This window comes from Phyllostomus discolor, chromosome 10, assembly GCF_004126475.2.
Source record: "Phyllostomus discolor isolate MPI-MPIP mPhyDis1 chromosome 10, mPhyDis1.pri.v3, whole genome shotgun sequence".
NCBI lineage: Eukaryota > Metazoa > Chordata > Mammalia > Chiroptera > Phyllostomidae > Phyllostomus > Phyllostomus discolor.
In genome coordinates, this window is record NC_040912.2 from 52046865 (window position 1) to 52072959 (window position 26095).

Here is a 26095-nt window from a genome sequence, read left to right on the forward strand (position 1 = left end):
CAGCTACCCAATGTCTTCGGTTGGAGCATTTAAGCCATTTACATTTAAGGTGATTGTTGATAGATACATATTTAGTGCCACTGTATTGTTAGACTATTTTCTTCTGTTTTAGTTTTCTCTTTTTTTCTTCTTCTTAAAAAGCAAGCCCTTTAGCATTTGTTGCAGTACTGGATTAGCGTTTATAAACTCCTTTAGCTTTTTCTTGTCAGGAAAGCACTTTATTTCTCCTTTGATTTTAAATCATAGACTTTCTGGGCAAAGTAGCTGTGGTGGTAGGTCTTTGTTTTTCATCACCTTGAATATTTCACACCACTCCCTTCTGGCCTCAAATGTTCCTGTTGAGAAATCAGATGACAGTCTAATTGGTGTTCCCTTGTATATAACTAACGGCTTTTCTCTTGTGGCTTTTAGGATTACTCCTTGTTTTCAAGCCTTGTCACTTTAATTATGATGTGTCTTGGTTTAGGCCTCTTTGAGTCCAACTTGTTGGGGACTGAGTTTCCTGGACTTATGTGTCCTTTTCCTTCACCAGATTAGGGAAGTTTTCAGTCATTGTTTCTTGAAATAAGTTCTTGATCCATTGCTCACTCTCTTCTTCTGGTATTCCCACGATGGGGATGTTGTTATGCTTCATGTTGTCCAAAATGTTTCTTAAGCTCTCATTTTTTAAAATTTATTTTTCTTTCTGGTGCTCTGCCTGGGTGTTTTTTTCCTACCTTGTTTTCCAAGTCACTAATTCAATCCTCTGCTGCATCTAACTTATTGTTTACTGTTTCAGTGTATTATTTATTTCAGATATTACATTCTTTATGTCTGACTGGTCCTTTTAAATGGTTTCTATGTTTTGTTTTGTTTTGTTTTGTTTTTACATTGTTGAATATCCTTTTTATTATTACTCTAAATTCTCTGCTAAATAGTTTGCCTCCATTTCATCCAATTCTTCTTCTGGAGAATTCTCTTGTTCTTTCATTTGGAGTCTGTTTCTTTGTCTTCCCATTTTGGCTGCTTATTTGTATTTGTATGTATTGGGTAGATCTGCAAAGACTCTGGTGTAGGCCTTTGTCAGATACTGCTGTGACTAGATGTGCTCAACCTGTTTGGAGCTATCAGTGATTCACAGCATGTTGCTCTCTCTGCTGGGCCTGTTTGTGTGCTGAAAGAATCAGGCTGCACACTAATGCTGGCTTTTGCCAGCACTGGGCCCTGGGAAGGGTCAACTGAAATCTCAGAGGTGTGCTTTAGTTGTTAAACTAATAAGTATATAGTCTCCAGCTGTAATCAGCAGCCAGGCTTAAGCACCAAGGGTGGGCAGAGTAATTCCTGTGGGCAGGCTATTCCTTCCCCTCAGACTGACACCACTTGGGGAGGAGTGCTCTGCCTGAGAAAGATGGCTACTACAGTATGGGGGATGACTCAGCACAGGGATCCTGGAGGCTGTTCCTTCCGTTGTCTCCTCAGAGACACCAACCCTAGACTTTCCTCAAGTGTCTATAGTATACTGCCTTCCCTTTGCTGGAGCCCAGGGAAAGTGGCTGCAAATGAAATCTTGAGTATTGGTCCTTTGTCTCTAATTGTCTCTCCCTGGCAGACAGAAACTCTGCTGCTTTTCACGGCTGGATGTTATCTGGGTTCCTTTCTCTCTCTGGTGCTCTAGGCTGGGGAGCCCAGTTTGGGGTTTAGACCCCATACTTCTCAGAGGGTACCCCTCTTGCCGCTGCAATGTCCTTCTGGAATTTCAGCTGCCTCCCTTGGGAGCACAGCCAGTCCTCTTGTATCTCTTCCACATACCCTACCAGTCTTGTTGTGGTGAAGTGATTTATTCCGTCTGTCCTTGGTTATAAGGCACAGCCAAACTAATCTTCAGGGGTTATTCCTTATATATTTACTTATTTACTTACTTAGTTACTTACTTATTGTTATGCTGGTGGTTTCCCCATATTTTTTTCTCAGTCTTTATGGAATTTACAAATACATACATTTTGTGATGTTTTCAGAAAATTTTAGGCTATAAAAGTTAAGCTCAGAAGACGTTTTAAGGATATATGACCTGTCTCCCATAAATATACTCTCTGTCTCCAAAGGATGCCTTTTGCCTCTCAAAGATCAAGTCATTTTCAGCTCAGCAAAATCTTTCTGCTTCCTATTTTATTCTGTGTAGGATGGCCTCTGATATTGCTTTCAGAAATTCAAATCAGTTTGAATATCCTTTATTGTGTCATCTATACAATGTCTCCACCTGATAAATGAGACAACACTGTTACTAAACTTTGGTTTGTAATCTATATCTGATTACTGTAACTCTAAAGTTTACCAAGGTAAGTAAGCCACTGTCTGATCTTTTCCTTCCTTAACTTCATAATGGCATTAGCTTCCATCTCAAAACAAATGGGTAGGCATTTCTTACCATGTACAATATTATTTTACCTACATATATTTTCCTTATGGGACTTTCCTTTATTTTTTCAAGATTATTCAATTTGATGGGCCAACTTCTTCCTACCTCCTTCTCTACCACTTCTGTTTTCCTAATAATGTTCCTCCCTATAATTCCAAGTTTTTCTGAATTCTATATTTTATTAACATTGCCTTTATTCTTTGTCCTCAACATTTTCAAGACAACCAGTTGTAGCTTCTACAAAGTTACAAGCATACTTTTTTCTGTTGTAAATTTAAATAACTGTATTTATAAGATAGCTACTGAAAATGAACATGAGACTCTAGATTCTCTCTATTTTCCTTCTCTGTAGTTCATCATTGATAATAATTCTAACCAAAAGCAAAGTAGCAAACTCATGGATATTTACTAAAGCAATAAAAGAACTGAACATCAGTGAAGTTATTATGGTTCATTAGAAACAACTGCCAGGGAAAAATGCCATAAAAATTGCTAAGTTCCTGAAATTTTTATTTTAAAAGATTCTTTGAATGTTGATCTCTTTGCTGACATTGGTGCTTATTCATACTACAGTGCTTATCATTTGAACTGCAAATGTCAGATAGTTACCTGGTTTTTACAAGCATCCAATATTACATCAGAGCTATACTGAGAAATCATTTTACTTAATTTCTAATTCATTATTTAGGCCACAGTACTATGGGATTCAAATTCTACTTGAAAAAGCTTTTCTTTTTGTTGGGATTATTATCAAAGATGAGGAAGTGGAGAGAAACAAGAAGAAAAAGCTAGAAAGACTCTAAAGCCTCATGTTAGAGATAAAGAACACTATTATAGTTGGTTGTCACAGGCCACTTATGTCACATAAAAGCTGTGATGAGGCCAACCTGAAATAATGTGAAAGGGAAAAAAATCCATGTTATTTTAAAGTTTATTTCAGGGGTTATAAATTTAAAAACTATGAGTCAAAAAAAACCAATGTGTCCCCCCAAAAGTACATGTAAGAAAGAAGTCATTTCCTCTTAATTCATTCGTCTCTGTTTTTAAAGTAGAGAATTTGAGAAATTATAAAGAAATATGGGAGTCATAGCAAATGTAAATAAGTGAAAATAACTTTGACAGTCATGGAGACATCTGGAGTCAGTTTACCTCTGTGTGTGTGAAGTTTAATAAAATGCAAGTGTTAAACCTTTGTACTTCACACAGAAATAGTAATTCAAATCACTTGAGCAAGGGCTGCATCCTACTCATCTCCAGGTCCATGAGACATTACATGGGAGTCCTGTTAGCACTCAGCACCATATCTAACACAGCAGGCACTCAAATATTTAAATAAAAGTATTTATAAACAAGTGTATGCCATTTAAAAAAATTATACCTTCACTGTGTTCAGATTACTGAGTGTTCCTGAGACACCTGTCTTCTGTCTCCAGAACACATGACTCATAGTGATAGTGAGACACAGCAGTTTACTGTGCACACTTACCCAGCATCAGCAGTGGTGGAGACCCAGCCTTGCTTTTGACAGGCTGCACCACTAGGTGTTCACTTTTCATCATCACTGTGTATAGTCAATGCTTGAAGGGAACCAACTACAGAAACACAGCTATGCACACATTTATATATAACTTATACACAGATTTGTACATGAAAGATAAAGCCTAAGGGCCTGGATTTTAATGAGATAAACAAAATTACACCTAAAAATCTAAGCTACTTTGTTACAGATTTAAAGAAAGGTACTATGAATGATTTACACTGAGATATTAAGTTAACATTCACTCTATAAAGGTGGGTTTATGAAAATACTCTGTTAAGAACTTGAGAGATGAAAGGTATTAATTAGATCATCTAGTTCTGAGGTCCCTAAATGCCAATGCACAGTATTTCGGGGACAGGTCAGGTGTACTTCACCAAGGTACTTTAAGGACATACTCCCTATCTGTCCCCAAGAAATTCTAACCCAGCAGATCTGAGGTGGTACTTGAATCTAGGTAATTTAAAGAAGAATTCAGATAATTCTGGTGTGTGGCTAGGCTCGACAATGATTTAATCTAATAGGAAGCTGAAACCCAGAAAGTTTATGCACCCTCCCTGAGGTCAACAGGCTTGTAGTGGCAAAGCCAGGACTAGAGCTCAGGTCTGCAAACATCCTGTCCACTGCTTTTTAAAGATAACAGCCTGCCTGTTCATTTTCTAGGCCGGTTCTAGATATTCCTCTGTTGTAACTGGCCAGGACATAAGTGCCTTTCCAGAAACCAATGTAACAACTAGTGAGAAATACACAAGATTTAATTAGAAAATCTTGGTTCAAACCTAGTTCATCAGTTTCCCAGATCAGCAAGGCATTTAACCTTTGTAAACTCATTCTTCTCGTCTGTAAAATAGAGGTGACAGGTCCTTAAGGACCACTGTGAGGATGAAATGACTGGCTAGTAAGTCTATCAAAAGAGAAGTATTTCAGAACAAAGATGCTTAAGGGGGAAAAAATAGAAATGGATATAAATGCTAAATAAATAAAATAAAAATGTTTTTAAAATATAAAAATTTATTCCATAAAAATAATTTGGAAATTGTGGCCATACGTTGGAAGTATCATTTATACAATATTGTTTTATAAATAATTTCTATCAAAATAAATGCTATTTGTCCTTGAAATCAGGCCTAGATTCATTTTAAGTTTATGAAGTATGACAGGGGTAACTTTTATCATACTGGCTTCATGAAGCTTTTAAAACTTGTTGAATAATTATACTAACAGTGTAAGAATGTATAAAACCATAATAAGTTAAATATATTTTTAAAAACTTAAACATTAATAATGTGGTTGATTATATTATTTTCTTAACTTTAAGGATGTCATCAACATCTAACATGCCTTACACTAAACTTCAGTTGAAGTTGTTTAATTTTAGAAAATGTAAGAGTTTAAAACCAGAAGAGAGACACTTATTTAAAAAATTTTCCCAGAACTTTCTCTACCTTCTCTCTTTATAATTAGCGATTTGCTAATTAATGATCTCTCAAAACATTTTCAGTGGCCAAATAAGTTTAAAATGCTGCATATTCTATTGTAAATCCACCCCTTTGAGATTTCCAGGCATATTATATAAAAAGAATCTGAGAAGCCTCATGAAAGACTTTCTTTCACATTTGACCACGGGTCATTATGTTTACTGACTGGGTCTTAATATCCCCTAGAGTTGTTACCCCTTCTGGCCTTGCTGCCCTTTCTCATATGAAGTATGTTCCAGATTCTTGCAAAATCTAGGAGCTACAAAATTTCCCCACAATTTTCGGGAAATTAACAGGGTTGGCAATTTTCTACCCTGTCAAAACATGTGAAAATCAACTATAGTTTTATGGAACAAAGGACTAGATAGAATTAAATTAAAACATGTATGTGAAATTTTTATGGAAACTTCAAAATGTTCTATAAATAGATTTGTTATTTCTATGGTGATCCCTAACTAGGTTGCCCAGAGAAAGAAACAGTTGTCAATATAAAAACAATAGCCTTTTCCATAGGAAAATCATCTAAACACTTTCTTCATATCTATTAAGTAGGAAGTATCCCCTAGAATTCTTTGAATCTACCTGAATAGAGCATTCTCTCTGGGCATCTTCCAGTAAGACATCAGAGCTCCAGTGGATTCCCATAGGCTCTGATGCCTTCCCTGAGGGCCCCTTCCCCTTTGTTCCACAGAATCTTAAGAAAAATCTCTCAGACCATTTAAAAATATAATTAAGAGGATAAAATGTTGGGTTAACAGCTGTTTTAGTGGATAATCTTTTATATGGAATTCATTCTACATTAATAATTTTATTTTTACTCCAGTTGACTCAGAACTATGCAAACTTATTCATAAAAAATTAATGAGCAGTGATATCCAGTGGTGTCCATGACCTTGGCTCTCTAGGTTCAGAGCCTAATAACAGGGATTTACTAGGCATTTCTATAGGCATTGTAGAAGCTGGGAAAAAAGTGGCACATTTTTCAACCCACAGGCTAGGCTTCATGCACTATAGCTAGAGGGTAGAAGGGGTAATTATTTCATCACCTTCCTCAGGGTAGAACTGTTCAAAGCCACCTAAATGGCTTCTTCACAAATTTGGATTGGAAACTGAGCATATCCTAGCACACTCAGGGGTAGTTAAGAGCCAGTGAAATATAGACCATTATTAAGCTCATTCATACCCTGAGCTTTAAAAGGTCAGACTGTGAAACCACTTCACCCAAAGTCCCATGCTAAGCCTCAGAATTAGTAACTTATTCACTGCCTGGATTGCTCTTCTGCATCCCTTGGGTACTACTACACAACGCAAGCTCCTCTTGTTACCACCTCTACTCACCTACTGATCCACTCCCATGTTACTCTTTCCTTCCTTAATTTTCTCATTCCCCTTCTGATCTCCATTCCTTGGGTCATCTGCGAACCTCCAAATTCCACTGTAAATAAATAGCTGTATATTTTGGAGTATTTTGCAGAATTGGCCTTTCTTCCTCTTTACCTTAACCTATTTCTCTCCCAGGACCCTGAATTCCCATAAGCCCTCCTGAGTGAAGGCTTCTTGTTCTCTCACATCCCACCTCCAGGAAACCTCTTCTCCTTTAAAGTTTTGTTACCCACTAATACTACAGTCACCAGTGGGCTGTGCATCTAAGCTCCCAGCTCACTGAGAATGCTGGAGCCTGGTTTACAGTCCCCACTCCTCCCTCCTCCCTGCCCATTTGGATGACTCACTGTGCCCTCACAGCTTCTCCACAACTCCTCCAATGATCTTTACCTTCATCCCACTCTTTGAACATGTTTGAAGTGACTCCAGAAATTTTAATGTGACAATATCCCACTCTCTGGCCACAGCTCTTGTCCCTCCAGTTCTGTCACTCCTTTATATCTCCTCCATCTCTTCTTGTGCCAACAATCTTCCTTAATTTCTCCTTCTTCTCACCCTGCCTCTTAACTGAGGCCACCGCCCAAGTTCAACAGGCAACTGCACTCGCACCCTTTATAGTGACTGCGGGCCCCACAAATTCTAATCATGACCCCCCCCTCTCCTTACTTAGCCCAGTTACCACTTCTCTTCCCCACACCCTATCTTTCAGCTCTGTCTGAAAATATCTTGTTTCCAGGAAAGCAATTTCATCCACATTATAGCAAAAACTCATTTTCAAATAAATTAGACAAAGAATAGTCTGATCTGTTAAAGAAATATGTTTGAAATAGTTCTGTGGCAGCTACCAGCATCCTAAAAATAATGTTAACAGTCCTTTTAAAGAAAAGATCGGGATACTATGTAATTAGCATATTAATTTATATGAAAATAGTGTTCCAATGCTCTTATCACACATTCTAAATTATTACAGATAAAAAAATGGTATTCATCTAGGAAACAGACAAATGGTTAAATAAAAGAGAGAATATTAACATATTTTGAGCAATAGGTTACTGAGTGGCTTCAAGGGAATTATTAAACTATTTGAAAAATATTTTTTTTATTCTCTCAAATGGACATAATACCCATTTTACTCAAAATGGTTTGGGTGGTTTGATCTAATGGCCATGGTAACTACTCCTTCCCCAGTGCCATGCAGTATCTACCACACAAATGTAAGGATGCCTACTCATTAATAAGAGAAAATTTGGGGATAGTTCAAAATCAGATGGCTTCCTTAAAGAGTGATATTTCTTAGTTTCTTTATTTGAACAGTTTTCCAAATATCTGGATCTATATAAAATAAGTATCAAACTGAATGATTCTACTGATACCTAAAGTAAACCTAGAAAAGTTTATCCATAGTTATGAACTCACTCAGCATGTTTATTTCTCCAAGAAAGGATACTTACTTGTAAATTGTAATCTTGCAGAATCTTAACCAAGGAATCTCTCAAATTGGGAATCTCCATTCCTTCCTTGATACGGTGAATCAGTAGAATTGGGTCAACATGTGTGCCAATGTTGTTTAACAAGCCAGTAATGAATGCTACAAAATACCACAAAAAACAACAGACAGGCAATGTACATAATTATTGGGAACTGTCCAATTGGTTTCAGAGGCTATAACCTCCCATGGCTAAGGTTGAGTAAAAAGACCTTGGGACCATAAGCCACTTAGGAGACAAATCTTATCTTCCTTGCAGCAGCACTGCCTCTTCCCCTTTTCACTTTACCCTGCTTGCCCCAGATGGATGACTGTTAGCCAATGAATGGGTAAGATTTCTCAAGGGAGGGGATGACCTAAAACAGGCATGGGTCGCAAAGAGGGGCCCTCAGGGAAGGACTTGGGGGCCTATAGAAAAAGGGGGGTGGTGGACCCTAGCCCCTTGGCTTTGACATAGCCTGAGTCCTCATTCTGTCTGCAAGAAGTCTCCTAATCTCTTGGCTGCCTTACTTCCCCTGCCTGACTTAGGCCTGAAACAATGCTTTAAGCCTGAAACAATGCCCAAGGTGGGTGTGGCCCTGTGCTGGAAACGGCAGGTTCCCTTGGGTGATTGGGCCTAAGAAAGAATGCATAAAATCCTTTGAAACCTGCTTTGCTAATACCCTCAATTTAAATGATAAGGGTCTAAGCATGAAATGAGTTTGTTCCCCAAAATTTTATGGCCCTTTAGCTATCTGACCCTGACTCAAAATAAGCCCTCAGAGTTCTCTGAATGTTATCTATTGTTTTATCCTTACTGCCTAACAATGATTGAGCTTTATGTATACACCCTGTATTCCTATGCAAATTAAACCCAATGAAAGCCCATTGAGGAACAGGCTCCTAGCCCTTGTCCTTTGAGAGATCTTCTACCTTTCCTCTCCAAGCAGATCATGTCTTTGTAGACTTATTCTCATCTGTTGTGGATGGGGGTTGGGGGGGGGGCTCTGTGGGCTGAGCTCCTCCCACACATAATGCAACTTTAAGTCAAAAGTAACTCAAAGGTAAAACTATTTCCTTCAAATTTGAATTTTTTCTTCTTTTTTTGAATTGTCCATGTCCATCCATCATGACTTTACCCTCATGAAGGAAAAATCAAAAATGATTGACACAAGATTTTCTTTCAGCAGGATAACAAGTTTGAATTTCTAACTCTCAAGAACTAATCTTCCTTTACTTTCCTCATGACACAAAGGAGAAGCTAAATTTAAAGAATTTAAAGCACAAATGACTACTTCAGAATACTGTCTGCGATGTTAAAGGGTGTGCAACTACTATGATTCAGCTATCTGTGAGGTAGGAATGCTATTTGTCTCCATTTTACAGCAATGGGACATGGGGTGGTTAACTAATCCATCCATACTGCTAGCAAGTTATAAGCCCAAATTCAAACTCAGGCCAGACAGTTCACTATGTATTATATTATACTCACTTTGCTTCCTTTAAGATCCTTAAACTACTACTCTTGTACATTAACATTATCCTCTTACACCTCTTTGTTAAATGGATAATTATAACAGCAATTTCTAGAATCTGAAAATTTTGAAACAGATAAGCCTTCTAACCAAAAAATAAAAAAGAGAAGGGGGGGAGATTTAAACCACTATTGCTAGATTCTGAATCATCTCTCTTTTCTCCAAAAGAGAACCTGGGTTACTGTTAGGAACCTGCTTTTGTTTCTTTCCAAAATGGGAGACCCACGGCAAATGGTCAAGCAGAGGGCCAACAAATATATTCCTGATGCAGTAGGTAAAAATATGCTTTATGGGGACACAATTACTATCATTAAGTTAAGCACTTTTTCTTTATCACTTTCAGGTAACACAAAGTGATGGGGCTCTAGGCCTCTCTGCACAGGAATAGTATTGCAAAGTGTTACAATGTGCTTGGCCTGCTTTTATTATAAATACTTGACCATATTTTTAACTCAATGTATCTTGAGGTAATTCTTACTGTAGACATAATTGGCTATTCTGAGAGAAAAAAATTATGACAGCAGATGGCTTTTCTGCTTACGTGGTTTGTCGATGGAGTATAAAATCAGATCTTCCCAGAGCTCTCCATCATCCTGCTCCTTGGCAAATTCAATCGCTTTATCCACATCATGTAATTCCTCCATGATCATCTTCAGGGCACTTCGGCTATTACCCATTCGGCCTAGAAAAGATGTGAGAAATACTTCATTAGGACATTTTAATAAAGTATTGTTAAAGAAACAGCATGCTTCATAATTTGTTTACACAGTTTGAAAGCTAAGACAAAGTATCTTTCATATGTGACTTAACATAACATGGTAAAAGAAATGGTCTGCTATTTACTAGGTGTGTTCTGTATGCTGTGTACTCATTTAAGTTCTTCACACAAATGACATCACTTCATCATCACTGAAATCCTAAGAGGTATGTTATACTAATATTTTGTTATTTTATAGAAGAGGACACAAAAATGTTAGTAACTTCCTGTTCAGTGGCAGACCTGGTATGTCAGATGCTGACTTCCTGGTCACAGGCCTGTATTTCTTTTGAATGACTTTATACCTAGATACAATTAAGACTTTTAAAAGGCTGGGTGAAAAAAAGGTGAAGGGATGGAAAAGGGGGTCAAGGGAGGAAGCAGAAGGTAAAGTGGGAGTAAATGGTGATGGACAGAGACCTGACTTGGGGTGGTGAACACACAATATATAGATGGTGTATTATAGAATTGTACACCTGAAACCTATATAATTTTATTAACCAATGTCACCCCAATAAACAATTAAAAATTTAAAAATTAAATACATTAAAAAATAATTATAAATAAAGGCCTTGGAGTCCTTCTGCCTCTTTAGGTAGCTTTGCATACTGCTCTTCTGATACAGTGTGTGCCAGCTTCAAATTCAATTATCAGAAGACCACCTCATCTTCCTTCTCTTTCAAGATCATGGGAAAGCCTTTCAATAACTCTCATGAAATAAAAGAACTTACTATGTTTCTATTTGATTAATTATCTTCATATATTCTGCTCACTGATTTATTGGCATTTTAATGATTTTGGTAACAATTTCCATGAGTTTTTAATACAGTACACATAGAATACTTTACTCAGCACAAGGACAGCAACTGCCTGGCTGTGGGCTATCACCCTTGGCCTTGGCCCCTGGACAACAGCAGGAACTGTTAATGATCTCAAGTTCTCTTCGCTCTAGGCAGCCATTATCAAATGATAACAGCTGGCGGGTGCATAAAATTATATCCCATTTGTTGTATCTTCTATAGCATTTTGCTTTTCCTATAAATATTATTCCCACAATTTGTCTTTACAAAATCCCTCATTTTTAAAAAATGTGTGTATGATTTTTAAGATTTTATAACTTAGGAAGGATACTATGTTTTCCTTGTAAGTTCATTTCTGCTTCTAAGACAATATGACATTATGGCAAAAATTTACTAGAGTTTATCTTGGAAGGCATTCTGTTTGGAAGAGGTAAACTGATGAGCTACTTGAGATTGTGATTAGAACCCCAATAACATAAATTATAAAAACACTGTCCCAAAACACTTTTCCTAAGGACAGTAGGTCCTATAAGTGACGAACAGTTTTAGGTTTGCTGTTAAATATCCATAAATCTGCATACCCATTAATCAGAACAGAAGATTTGAATTATTTTCACTAGAGAAGCCCAAGAAGCCAATGAAGCTGAGTGCTGTAGGAGGGGAAAACATGAAGTGGAAAAACCCTACTGTTGTAGGGAAGAGAAGTGACACTGGCTGGAGGAACACCTAATATGAACTCTGTTTTAGGTACAAATACCTGCACAGAGCTCCCTTAGGAAATCTTTAAGAGTCTACATTGCTTTCATGCAAGTGGTTCATTTTGGGGGAATGTTAAAAGATACTAAGTTCTTTTTCATGGTATACATGGTACAAAGACTATGATACATGTAGAAGTAGCAACCTCAGGACCAGGGACAACTGACAGCTATATCATATTAAAAACTTTTTCTCTTTTGAAAATTCTGATATTCAATCACATTCCCTCTATTATTTAGGGTATGATTTTTGAAAATGAACATTATTTAATTTCTATCAAGATGGTGGTAATATAAGCCAATATGTTTATTATACAGTACTAATAAGTTACCTCATCAGCACTTATTAAATAACTCTTCCTTCTCTATTGAGCTGTGAAGACTCACGCCTTTTCCATGTATTAAATTCTTATATAAAATTGGTTTTAACCTCCCAGTTACTTTGGTTTAAAACGTATGTCAATTGCTAGACAATTTAAATCACATTGTCACCCCATTTCTTAGTTTATGGGGGCCAAAATGAGTGAAAACTACTTACTCAGAAGATAAACCGTCTCTTCCACAAAGTTTCTCTGTTGGCATATCTCAAGAGCCTTCAAATAAAGCAGGGGAAAATATTACTGAGTTACCAGGAAGAACAAATGTTAATAGAATCACTGAAAACACACAAATTTGAAAGATTTTTTTCCACTGCCTCACTTAAAAAAAAAGGAAGCAAACATATAAAAACACAGATCTCCTTAGGTGTTACTGGTGGCTGTGCCCTTTCATCTATCACAGATGTGCTGGTTCCTATGCAATTTAAGCAATAATATACAGCTCCAAACATTCCATGAGTAAAGACAGAAAGCAACATGCTGAAAGGCCCTTTCCCACCAAGCTTGCTCTCTTTTATGCTGCTTTAGACCGATTCACAGCTTTCCTGCCCCCCAACTGACCCACAGTCCCTGGTTTATACTCTGTTTCCTTCCACTGGGATGTAGCTGCAGGAAAGGACCTGTCCATGTCCACTGTGCATGTTCCCAGTAGAGAGTGTACCACAGCTCAGTAAGTATTTGTTACATAAATAAATACTGGGAATATTTCTACTGCTAGCTTACAGGTTTTAAATAACTCTGTTCAAGGATCTGTCAAAAGTGAGAGAGAAAAAACATATCTAACAATTTGGAAGGATCAAGAAGGAGATCAAGTGAAGAAATGAGGAAATACACAAATGACAGCATTTCCTTGAGTAAAAGTAAAACAATAGGTGATTATAAATAATTCAATAATGTAAATGAACTGGCACAAATTTACACTCTGCTGGGCACTAGAAAGTCAGGCTGGATGGAGGTTCAAAGATGATAGTAACACAAATGCTGACTGGTGACATATCAAAGGGCAACAAGGAGGAAATGGAGGTGGCTCAGGAGAGAGGGAGGCAGCATGAGTCCACCAGGGAGTGCAGGGTCCAGAGTGTGGCAGAGATATGACAACACAGAATCCCATGACCAGAGGGAACATGAACAGAGGGCTATATGCACAGATATAGGACATCAGCTTCACAGAGGAGGCAGCATCTGAAAGGGGTGCAGTATGAAGATTAAGAGCTCACCAGGAACCTCCCTCACACATCTACTATGGAACCCTCCAACTGTGTTATTCTGCTCCAACTTAAAGTGGAGACTCTACTTTAATGTGGCCTCGGATGCCCTGCCACTTTGTGTAGCAACACCTCACACCCTGTTCACCTCTATGCTATTGACCCCTGGACCTGGAATGCTGCCCTCCCTCACCACTCTCCACCCCTGGCAAGTCCTTGAGACAAATCCTCATTGGACCCACACTAGGTCAGATCCCAGGCACTTAACTCTGCTAGGTGCTCCACACCTACCTTCACAAACTCCCATTTCTCTGATTTCTGTCAGCTGGGACCATGAGTACCTCAAGCCCTGTCCTTTTTTGCATGACTGACTTATAGGTGTGCAATAAATTTTTTTTTCAATAAATAAGCAGGCAAAAAGGTCTCAGGAGGAAGATGACTGGATTGCACAGTTACAATAATTATTTAAAAACAGCCAAGTTTGTTTTAAAAACAAGAACAAAGGAGATAGAACAGTTCAAGTTAATTAGCTCTTTCGGCTCAATAATCTACCTTGGGAAATGACAAGCAGGAGCTAGTTTTGAAATTCTGATTTTTTACTTAAAATATTGTGTAAAATATATATTTAAATCTATGTCTTTTGTTGGAGGATTAACAACTAAAAGGGAGAAGGACAGCTAATCTTAGAGGTCAATGTAGGGGGTAAAACCCAAATAAAACATAAAAAAGTTAAAAAATAACACCTTACTTTGGCATGACAATGAAATTAGGATGACATTTTAAAGTATACAAATCAGTCAGGTGTGTGTGAACCTGCCCAGAATTAAAAAAATAAAAATATCTTTGAGTCTCCACATGGTAGGTGAAACCTATGTGATTAATGCCCCCAGAGATGAAACAGAAATATGGAAGCTTCTGGAAAGGTTCTTTATGAAGCGGCATGTGTGAACACTTTGCTTTTTTTATTTTTAGTCCTTTCATCCAATCTGATTCTGGAAACAAGGATGCTACTGTCTCATATCATGAGGTCAGGGTCATACAAGGTTAGGGAACAAAAGAAAAGGGCCTGGGTCTCAGGCCTGGTGGCATGGTATCACCAGCAGGGACACTCCACCAGGATATCCATGTGACAGAGAACATTGCTACTCTGTTTAAGCCACTATCATTTGGGGATTTTTACCACAGCTGAATCCAATCCTAACTATCACTTAGAAAAATCCTCATTCATTTTGATTAAAAATATGGTTTACTTCTCTCTCTACCATCATGCCCTTACCAACTCTTTTCTAGGATGATAGTAGAGAAGCTTCAGGGATACACATGTGAGAAGTTTAAATAGTAAGGGAAAAAGCAAAAAACCTGAAATCGGAGGACCTGGGACTATTTCAACAAAAATTATTGAGAAACCAACTAAGTGCTTAGATTTGTGCTAGCTGATGGACAGTTTATGGTTTAGTGGCACTATCATTCACAGATAAACAGATAATGGTAACACAATTGGATAGGTACAATGTTTAGAGCAAGATAGTGTGATTAAAGATGAATATACTGCCTCAAGTATTTTATTACTGAGAGGTATCCATAAACCAATTCTGTACTTGGAAGTTTACTGCCATTTAAAAGTCCCAGTAGAAGTTTCCAACAGAACCACACCCCCTTTTCTTGAGCAAATGTAAATTCTTCAGAACATGTTTGTCTCAAATCACAAAGAATTTGCAGTCTGAGGGCTCTTCTGAGCCATCCAAGACAGCAGCCATTTGCTACATACATATGGCTACTTAAATTTAAGTTAAATTAAAAATTCAGTTCCTCACTAGCCACATTTCAAATAGTTGCACAGCATTGTACAGGATAGTGCTGCTGAAAGCTCTTTTAGGGTACTATCAAAAATGGTCATTCATATACAAAATTATCTAAATGCAAGTCAGAAGAATGGTCTGGAGTATAAGCAGATGTGTCACATCAAGCTCAAAGAGTCTTTGAAATTTGAATTTCACAGATTTTTAAATGTTTTACGACTGGTTCCTAACAGTATCTTAAATTATCCTTTCTCATATATGAGAAAGTAGAACTTCTAGAATAATCTCTAGCAGTTTTGAGTAAAGTGTAAAAAATATTTCTGATATGAAGATTTTTTTCTATTGCTGACCAGAGTGAAGCATAAAAGCATGCTTCCTTATTTTAGATTCTTGAATGTTCCTGGGCCATAGTGCTCCCTCTAGAGGAGAGAGTAAGGAAACAAAGATTTTTTAAAAAATATATTTTATTGATTATGCTATTGCAGTTGTCCCATTTTCCCCACTTCATTCCCCTCCACCCTGCACACCCTCTCCCACCCATATTCCCCGCCTTTAGTTTATGTTCATATGTCATAAGTTCTTTAGCTTCTGCATTTCCCATACTATTCTTGCCTTCCCCCTGTCTATTTTCTACCTACCATCTATGCTACTTATTCTCTGTACCTTTTCCCTCCCTTTCCTCCTCCCACTCCCCTGTTGCTAACCCTCCAAGTGATCTCCATTTCTGTGGTTCTGTTCCTGTTCTAGTTGTTTGCTTAGTTTGTTTTTGTTTTAGGTGTGGTTGTTAATAATTATGAGTTTGCTGTCATTTTACTATACATGTTTATCTTCTTTTCTTAGATAAGTCCCTTTAACATTTCATATAATAGGGGCTTAGTGATGATGAACTCTGTTAACTTGACCTTATCTGGGAAGCACTTTATCTGCCCTTCCATTCTAAATGAAAGCTTTGCTGGATAGAGCAATCTTGGATGTAGGTCCTTGCCTTTCATGACTTTGAATTTCTTTTCAGCCGCTTCTTGCCCGCAAGGTCTCTTTTGAGAAATCAGCTGACAGTCTGATGGGAACTCCTTTATAGGTTACTGTCCCCTTAACTCTTGCTGCTTCTAGGATTCTCTCCTTCATTTTACTTTTGGGTAATGTAATTATGAAGTGCCTTGGTGTGTTCCTCCTTGGGTCCAACTTCTTTGGGACTCTCTGAGCTTCCTGGACTTCCTGAAAGTCTATTTCCTTTGCCAGATTGGTGAAGTTCTCCTTTATTATTTGTTCAAATAACTTTTCCACTTGTTGTTTTTCCTCTTCCCCTTCTGGTACCCCTATAATTTGGATGTTGGAATGTTTAAAGATGTCCTAGAGGTTCCTAAGCCTCTCCTCATTTTTTTGAATTCTTGTTTCTTCATTCTTTTCTGTTTGGTTGTTTCTTCCTTCTGGTCCACTCCATTGATCTGAGTCCCAGTTTCCTTCCCATCACTATTGGTTCCCTTGTGCATTTTCCTTCATTTCACTTAGTGCAGCCTTTATTTTTTCATCTAATTTTCAACCAAATTCAACCAATTCTGTGAGCATCCTGATCACCAGTGCTTTGAACTGTGCATCTGATAGATTGGCTATCTCTTAGTCACTTAGTTGTATTTACTGTGGAACTTTGATCTGTTCTTCCATTTGGGCTTTTTTTTTTTTTTTTTTTTGGTCTTGTCACGCCTGTTACATATGAGGGATGGAGGCTTAGGTGTTCACCAGGGCGGGGCAACCCAGTCACTGGGTTGGGGAAACAAAGATTTTTAAACCTAACAGGACACACAGGTAAGAAGAGAATAATACTAAAAATAAAGGTGAAAAGAATAATGACAGAAATTGAGTAAAAAATAATGTAACAATATTTTAGTTTTCTTTTTCTTATTTAGTATAATGGTAAGGAACATAGAAGTTTGGGGGTAACTAACAGGAACCTGATCAACCATAAATTAAATAATTATTTCTACCTTGCCTTGAGCCTGTCATCTTTTATCTAATTTTGTCTTTAAATTTATTTAATGAAAATCTACTAACTTTATGTTTCCCAGCTTTATTTCTCCAAATTCATAAATACTGCCACCCTGTTAATACCATTAGATAAGAGAGATCATACATTAAAATATAAATTCACTAAAGCTATTAAGCAGATATTCTGCTTTTAACTATTCTGTGCATAAGCAAGTCAGATTTGCAAAAACTTATGCCTGATTTCCAAACCTGGAAATTATAGAAGAAAGGCCAGCTTCACAGTTTAAAGACTTGTATCTTTCAAATGAGGTGCGGAGTGTGTTGACTGCAGCCTCCCCAGCAAACACAGAGATGCAGATCTTTGTGAAGGCTTTGACTGGCAAGACCATCATCCTTGAACCTGAGCCCTGACAAGACTGAGAATGTCAAAGCTAAAATCCAAGACAAGGAGGGCATCCCACCTAACCAGCTGTGACTGATTTTTGCAGGCCAATGGCTAGAGGATGGCTACATTCTCTCAGACTACAACATTCAGAAACGGTCCACCCTGCACTTAGTGCTTCGCCTGCATGGTGGCATCATTGAGCCCTCCCTCCGCCAGCTCACCCAGAAGTGCAACTGTGATAAGATGACCTGCTGCAAGTGTTATGCCTGCCTGCACCCCTGCACTGTCAACTGCCGCAAGAGGTGTGGCCACACCAGCAACCTGCGCCCCAAGAAGGTTAAATAAGGCCCCTCCATCACCTCCTCTGGCCTATACTTCCGCCTAACTGGGGCCAAAATAAAGTTTCCCTTTCACTAAAAAAAAAGATTGTATCTTTCATGATTCTTGCAATATTAGAAAGTATCTTTAATATTGTTTTTGTTACTATTTTAATTAACTTTTTAAAAAATATTTTATTTATTTATTTTTAGAGAGGGAAGGGAGGGAGAAAGAGAGGGAGAGAAACATCAATGTGCAGTTGCTGGGGGCCATGGCCTGCAACCCAGGCACGTGCCCTGACTGGGAATGGAACCTGTGACACTTTGGTTCGCAGCCCGCGCTCAATCCACTGAGCTACGCCAGCCAGGGCTTAATTAACTTTTTAAACCAGAAAAATATTTCCTCACCATAGTGTAAAGAATATGGGACCTGAAGTTAAGACATCCAGGTTCCAAGGCTTGGTTCTTTAACTTATTAGCTCTAGCCTTTGGGGTGTTTCTTTCAACCCCTGAAGATTCAGTTTGTCATGTACAAAATGACTTTAACCACCTACCTACACTAAATAAAAAACAAGGTACATGAAAGCACAGCACATATTATAAAGCACAATATAAACAAACAATTTTATTCTTTTTAATTTGCTGTGGAATCAGGGGTGTCCAACCTGCAGCCAGCCTGGGACCTGGGATGGCTATGAATGAGGTCAAATACAAAACTAAATTTATTTAAAATATCATGAGATTTTTTTTGTGTGATTACATCTTGTAATGCATTTAATGTGTGGCCCAAGACATCTCTTCTTCCTGTGTGGCCCAGAGACGCCAAAAGGTTGAACACCCCTGTATCCTTACTACCTTTGTATATCCTTCATATTGAACAATTTCACAGATGTTTATGATTAATTTTGGAATTTAAGAGTTCTGGTGATTTTAAATCTTGAACTCCAGTCTTTGATAATCCTAAGGGGCTTCTGATGTCATGTCATGGATTCTAAAAAGTTTTTGGCCAAATACCCTTGATTGTGGGATTTTAATCAATTCAAAGTAACTCTGACTTGGATTCTTGAAGACTCCAACCTACCTCTCCTGTCAACAATTACCCAATCCCAGCAAAGTTGAATAACCAGAAATGAGGAACACAGAGCTGCTATTCTGCCAGAAGTGAATTATGAACAACAGTAGGTCAACATGCTCTGAATAATGCTGTGAAACCTTAAACACCTCTCATTTTAAATAAAAACAAAAATCAAAATACCACCTAAGCATCTATGAGACTAAACAATCTACAAAATATTATGAAGTATAGGCTTCTGGGGTGGGAGGGACATTAAAAATTTTAAGTTCTTAACTTTATATCCAGAAAAAAAGACCAGCTTTTCTGAGTCTGTCTTTAGACAAAACAGGTGAGCATGAACTCCATGACTTTCACTTCACTGTTAGCCCGCTTGGGAGACATTTACTGGGGGAAAACCTATTTTGCTTTTTATGAATTGGTAGATTTTTCATGTTACAAGTAAACATAAAAGGAATTAGTTTCTAAGATGAGTAAATATATACAGAGTTCTTACTTCTAGGGCAAAAGAAATGAGATCCTTCATGAGTTAATAAAGTCAAGAATATCTCCTTTAACATGGCTTTGGGTACCTGAGCAAAAATAGTGACATGTTTTTTGCAAATATACAAATTTCCCACAATGGAGCCTGATGAAAAAATATTCTCTCATGAAGAAGTCTAAATGACCTGTAACATAAAAGCCCATTTAAGGAGTTCTAAAAATGTGGGATTTTGACTTGGTTATTTTATAATGCCATGTTTCCACCATTACCACCTCTAATCCATTTTATTCAAAATTCTCTTTCAGTGGAAAACATGAGATAACTAAAAAAAAACTATTTAAAACATAATTAGTTTCAATATGCTTGTGTCAACTTTTACATGGATGAGAGAAAAATTCTACAAGGTCTACACAATTCTCTAAGCGAATTCTATGTGTCAGAAATACCATTTGTAGGTTTGCAAATTTGCTGATGCTCCCCTTCAAGTGGAGCAGTGCACTTTCTGTTGAACTGTAAACCAGATGGGTCGAAAGTGTGTGAGTAACAAACATATTGGAATTTGGGTAGCACCTCTGTTCCTGTGTTCAGCGAATAAGAAGGAGTCCTTCAACCAGAGACAGCAATGTCTTCCTGGAAACAAACAATGTTTTCTCAAAAATGAGATACAAATGAAAGGGCACTGTGCAAAGAGTAAGATTCTCATTCCTTTTTTAGATTATAGGTTCCATAGTTAGAAAAAAAGGGGAACATTTGCTTTTATTTTTAAAGTAAAATGATGTATTTCCAAATATATTCTTGAGAAAATGTCTTAGGGCTCAAATATAAAATGTTCAAGTTTTTTTCATAAATCAAGGTAATATGCAGGTAAGGTATTTTTTTCATTAACTAGATTTTGAAAATCCACTGAGCTGACACTGGTTCATAGTAAATCCAACATATTTAAAATTATTTGATACCCTGCCTGGTGCGGCTCAGTGCAATAAGTGCTGGCCTGCCTGTGAACCAGAGGGTCACCGGACTGATTCCCAGTCAGGACACATGCCTGGGTTGCAGGCCAGGTCTCCAGTAGGGAGAATACAAGAGGCAACCACACGTTGATCTTTCTCTCTCTTTCTCCCTTCCTTCTCCCCTCTCTCTAAAACTAAATAAAGAAAATTTAAATAAATAAATAAAATTAATAATCATGGGTTGAAGAAGCAACTAGGTAGTGAGTGTACATAAGGTGCATGTTATCAATCAACTTCTTACTACGTATTTCTTATGGGTCAAATGCTTTTTTGTTTTGTTGAAAAGTATTTGTTATATGGCTATCTAAATTTAGTAAGACACTTGTAGATGTTAGATAGCATTCCAGACGTTATAAAAATCACTGGAAACAATACTGACGGCCTTAGATTGCTTAGTTTCTAGTACTTTCACAGGGAGTATTACAGATTATTTTGAAACAGCAAGTATATAAAACTTGTTAGTTTGTATTCACCCTAACTAGAACCTCATGTGTATTAATTTGGTCATTTATGTACTCAACTCATGATGCAACAAACATTAAGTGTCTAATGTGTGTTGGTTACTGGGTTCACCAAAATAAGAAAGAAAAACTCCTTGTCCTTGTAGAATTTACAAGACAGTAGGAAAGAGACACTAATATATATATATATTTATTATAGTTATGATGGGTGTAGTATGCTAGAGAAATAAAATGCAGCATGAGACAGAAATATATAAACACATGAGGTGGGTATTTAAAGCAGGCAGGGTCCAGGGCCTACCAGTCCTTGTCTCCCCACCAGGCTGACTCTGAGGTCCTGTGCTAATCCTGGTAAAGTGACTCAGACTCCTGACAGTTTCTGCTATGTGACTGAATCCTAGACCCTGGATTAAAAACCTTTATTACAATTAAACCTGGCACAGAAATACCTGAACTCCTAACCCAAATCTAATCTATCAGGACCTGCACTTCTCATCAGAATGTCCCAATGAAACCTAGAGCAACAGTCTTCACCTTGAAGAGGGATGGGTGAACAGAGACAGGGAAACTAGAAAAACCAAGAGCTTACCTACAGTGACAACTTCCCCTGCTGAAGTGTGTGAGTGGGGGAGGCTATAACTTACCTTTTCAAGTGGGCAATGGGTACTATCTCGGAGAAATGGAAGTAAATTTGGTCGGTCGTATTCAGCATAAAGGCTGATCTGTTTTTCATGGTAGCACTGCCCCTTATGATGGTCTCTCTTGAAAAGCTTATGCAGATACTAAACAAAACAAAGGAATAAACCATGAATGTTATAATAAGAAAAGCAATACCTGTTTAATACTGCTATTTTCAATTCTAAACAGCTTCCACAGAGAGGCTGGAGGAAAGTAGTTTCTAGGGAAAAGAAAAACTGAATGTAAGAGAAATATCTTTGTGAGAGCAAAGAAATTCTAACACTTTCTCTAGAATGACCCAGAGTAACTTGGCTCTATCACTTACCTACCAGGTGACCTTGGAAAGTCACTAACCTCTCTGTGACTGAGTTTCTTTATCTGCTAAAATCTCATTGGGCTGTTGTGAGGCTTGAATGAGTTATCATTTGTAAATCTCTCAGAACCATGCCTGACATACAGTAAGCACTACAGAAATGTTAAGGATAGTAGAGTTGACCCTTGATGCAACATGGGTTTGAACTGTGTGGCTCCACTTACATGCTGATTTTGTTCAATAAACATATAATCAGCCCTCTATATCCTGGGGTTTGCATTTGTGGATTCAACTAAGTGAAGATCAAAACCAGGATTTTTGATCTGCTGTTGGGAATCAGCTGTTGGATGTGGAGGGCTGAGTGTATGCATTGTTCTACACCATTTTATATAAAGAACTTCAGCATCTGCACATTTTGGTATCTGCAGGGGGTCTTGGAACTAATTACCCAGGGTGCAGGGGGGAAGGTAGCTAAGTTTTGGAGGAGTCAAAAGTTATCCACGAATTTTCAACTCTGTGGGTTAACCCCAGCATTGTTCAAGTGTAAACCATAGTTGTTAATACTGTCACCATCATCTCCTCTGCCTCAGAAATAAAAAGCTTGATTAATGGTCTTCCTAGAGCATAAAAATTCTTGCCTTTGTTATAAGGAGGAGAATCATGGGATAAGAATATGGTCTTAAAAATTCAAGCAGCATGAAATATCTGAGATTTTCCTGCCTATGCTCTCCTCTAGGACTTTTATGGTATCGTGACTTACATTAAAGTCTTTTTTCCACTTTGAATTTATTTTTGTGTATGGTGTAAGTTGGTGATTGAGTTTCATTTTTTTTGCATGTACCTGACCGGATCTCCCAGCACCATTTGTTGAAGAGGCTATTTTAACTCCATTTTATGTTTCAGTTCTCTTTGTCGAATATTAATTGACCATAGAGACTTGGGTTTATTTCTGGGCTCTCTATTCTGTTCCATTGGTCTATGTATCTGTTCTTATGGTAGTACCAGGCTGTTTTGATTACAGTGGCCTCATAATATAGTTTTATATCAGGTATTGTTATCCCTCCTACTTTATTCTTTCTCAAAATTGCCAAAGTGGTGGAAGACAGATAAATATCATAGGATCTTACCTACAAATAGAACATAATCAACAAAACAAACAAGCAAGCAAAATATAACCAGAGACATTGAAATAAAGAACAAACTGACAGTAACCAGAGGGCATTGGGGAGGGGATAATGGGGGAAAATACGGAAAGGTCCACCAAGGAACATGTATAAAGGACACATGGATAAAGCCAAAGGGGATAGGTTTGAGGATGGGAGGCAGGGATGGGTGGGGCAAGGGGGCTGTGGGGGATGAAAATGGAAACAACGGTACTTGAACAAAAATTAAAAAAAAAAGAGGAAACTACAGAACAATGAAGAAATAAATGAAGGAAGACACAAATAAAGGGAAACATACTGGATTCATGGATTGGAAGAACTAAGATCATTAAAGTATCCATACTGGCAAAAAAAAAAAAAAATTCAAGCAGCAAGCACTAAGTAAATTCTCATATAGTCCTCATCTCCTGTCTGTTAGGATTATTGAGAATCTGTGTTTGCAATGAAATGCTGCCTGTACTGGTGACATCAAAAACAAAAATAACAAGTAAAAATCAAGAAGAGTTCAGGTATTCTATACCAATTTTTAAAACGGATTCCTTTCCCTAGCTGTTTAAAACAGTTAATGGACTTCAAAGGAAATGAGGAATTCACTTTCTACTCAGAGGCAAGAGTAAGTCTATCAATATATTACAAAGAAGCTGGAAATCAATGTTCAATGTTAAATGTAAACAAACATCCCACAACCCACCAGAGATGAAAAGATTTCATCACAACATTTATATAAAGTGCACTCACACCCTGAGTGATGGTTCAAAAGAACCACAGAGCATCTGCCTGCCCTTGCAGCTGTGACTGACAATTAATCATTGTGAAATTTGATGTTCACAGTTGTATACAATCACAAAAGAAGCCTAACCATGACAGATGCATACTGAGAAACCACTCTTCAGGTTAAGTGTTCACATCTCCCGAAAGCAAGAAAGTGGGAGAGCAGCTGGACAGAACTCCATGTAGTCTGATAAAGGTGACTATCAGTCTACTGGTCCAGGATCAGTGTGTGAGCTGGACACCTGCTGCTATTTCCCAGGAGCACTCACAGGGTAGGAAGGTTCTGTCACATCTATTGAGGCACATTTATAGAGAAATTACATTACCTGACAGGAAGGTGAACCATTTTAGTGTGAGCTGTGCCATCATTTCACCACTGCACTAATTAGACTTGTCACACAAATACATACTGCCTGTAATCCTGTCTCATGGTATGAGGAGTCCAGAAATCACTGTTTTATAAACAAATCCCAAGGTGGCCAGCATAATGTCACCTGTCTTGGGCCAGAAAGTGATCTTGAGATTTCTAATCATGAGCAACACTGCAATAGCATCTGCACAAAACTAACTTTTTTATTGTTGTTCAAGTACAGTTGTCTTTTTCCCCCCACTACTCCCCTCACACCAGCCATCCTCACCTCCTACCTCCCCTTAGTTTTGTCCATGTGTCCGTTACACATGTTCCTGAAAACCCTTCCCCCTATATCCCCCATTAACCCCTCCCACCTCCCCTCTGGTTATTGTCCATTTGTTAATTTCAATGTTTCTGGTTATATTTTGCTTGCTTGTAAATTTTGTTGATTAGGTTTCATTTATAGGTGAGATCATATGGTATTTGTCTTTCACTGCCTGGCTTATGGTATTTGCCCTTCAGTTAGCATAACACTCTCTAATCCCACCCATGCGGTCGCAAAGGGTAGGAGCTCCTTCTTTCTTTCTGCTGTATAGTATTCCATTGTGTAAATGTACCATAGCTTATCGATCCACTCATTTACTGATGGGCACTTAGGTTGCTTCCAGCACTTAGCTATTGTAAATTGTAAACTGCTATGAACATTGGGGTGCATAGGTTCTTTGGATTGGTGTTTCAGGGTTTTAGAGCAAAACTAACTTTTGAATAAAATATTCTATTCCCATAGCCTCCTTCTGAGTACAGAAAAGTGGGCAACGATAAAGAGAACTCATGGTATTTGATGCTCATAGTCCTACAGGAATAATCCCTATTTTCACTGAAGCTTTTTCTTGTATAATTTTTAAGGGAAATAGAAAACATCTACTCCTCTTTATTCACATGATGATAGCAACGCAGAAAATCAAAGTATTCCCCCCAAAGAAATCCAGGATAAAGGGCCTTCACAGCACCACCACCAAGACCACACTAGAGAAGTAGGGTTTGCTACTGGCAGGTGAGGAATGAGAAAACAAGACTCCATTCCTTGATTATGCTGTGGTATTACAATTTATGCCATAATTACATTAAACAGTAACTATAGGAAGAAGTGCTTAGTCCCAGGCACAGTTTGATAATACAAAAATGAATATGATAACTTTTTAAAAGTCACAATTCAATTGTGAATCAAATTAAAGTGGCTTATCTGTAATTAATCCCTAACCTGGATTCAGAGCACATGTTGAATTTTAGTAATTACGGAATACTGTTTGTGGTCAGACCTTCTATCTGAGTATTAACCTGAAGAGTTCTCTCCAGCATTCCCACATCAATACTGAAAAGTGATGTGCCCCACTAGGCCATCAAAAGAGCAGCAGAAAACAGCTTTCATGCTCACCACATGCTGTAATTCTGGTCTGTCTTCTAACTCTTCCACTACCTTTTTTATCTAGGGAAAAAAGACAATTTTAAGCATAGAGTTATGAGGATACAAACATAACTGCAAAATTATCTGATAAACATCTCTCCTCTTTTTGGTTATCATGGTCCTAGATACTGACCTGGTAACATATACAAAAATAAAAG

The 26095-nt window shown here is 37.8% G+C and overlaps 1 protein-coding gene, 1 non-coding gene and 1 pseudogene across 2 annotated transcripts in view; 1 reads left to right on the plus strand and 2 right to left on the minus strand.

Annotated features, from left to right (window-relative positions):
- VPS41 (VPS41 subunit of HOPS complex) overlaps positions 1-26095 on the minus strand; it is a 221749-nt gene that overhangs the window by 19685 nt on the left and 175969 nt on the right. Inside the window, 5 exon segments of the mRNA XM_028525988.2 lie at positions 8245-8381; positions 10335-10475; positions 12644-12698; positions 21840-21977; positions 25908-25958. Of these exon segments, the coding sequence (XP_028381789.1) occupies positions 8245-8381; positions 10335-10475; positions 12644-12698; positions 21840-21977; positions 25908-25958 (522 nt within the window).
- Positions 9367-9498, minus strand: LOC114508253. Its single transcript, XR_003685501.1, has one exon. It is a non-coding gene; the product is annotated as a small nucleolar RNA SNORA69 (small nucleolar RNA).
- LOC118497126 lies at positions 17259-18307 on the plus strand (annotated as a pseudogene).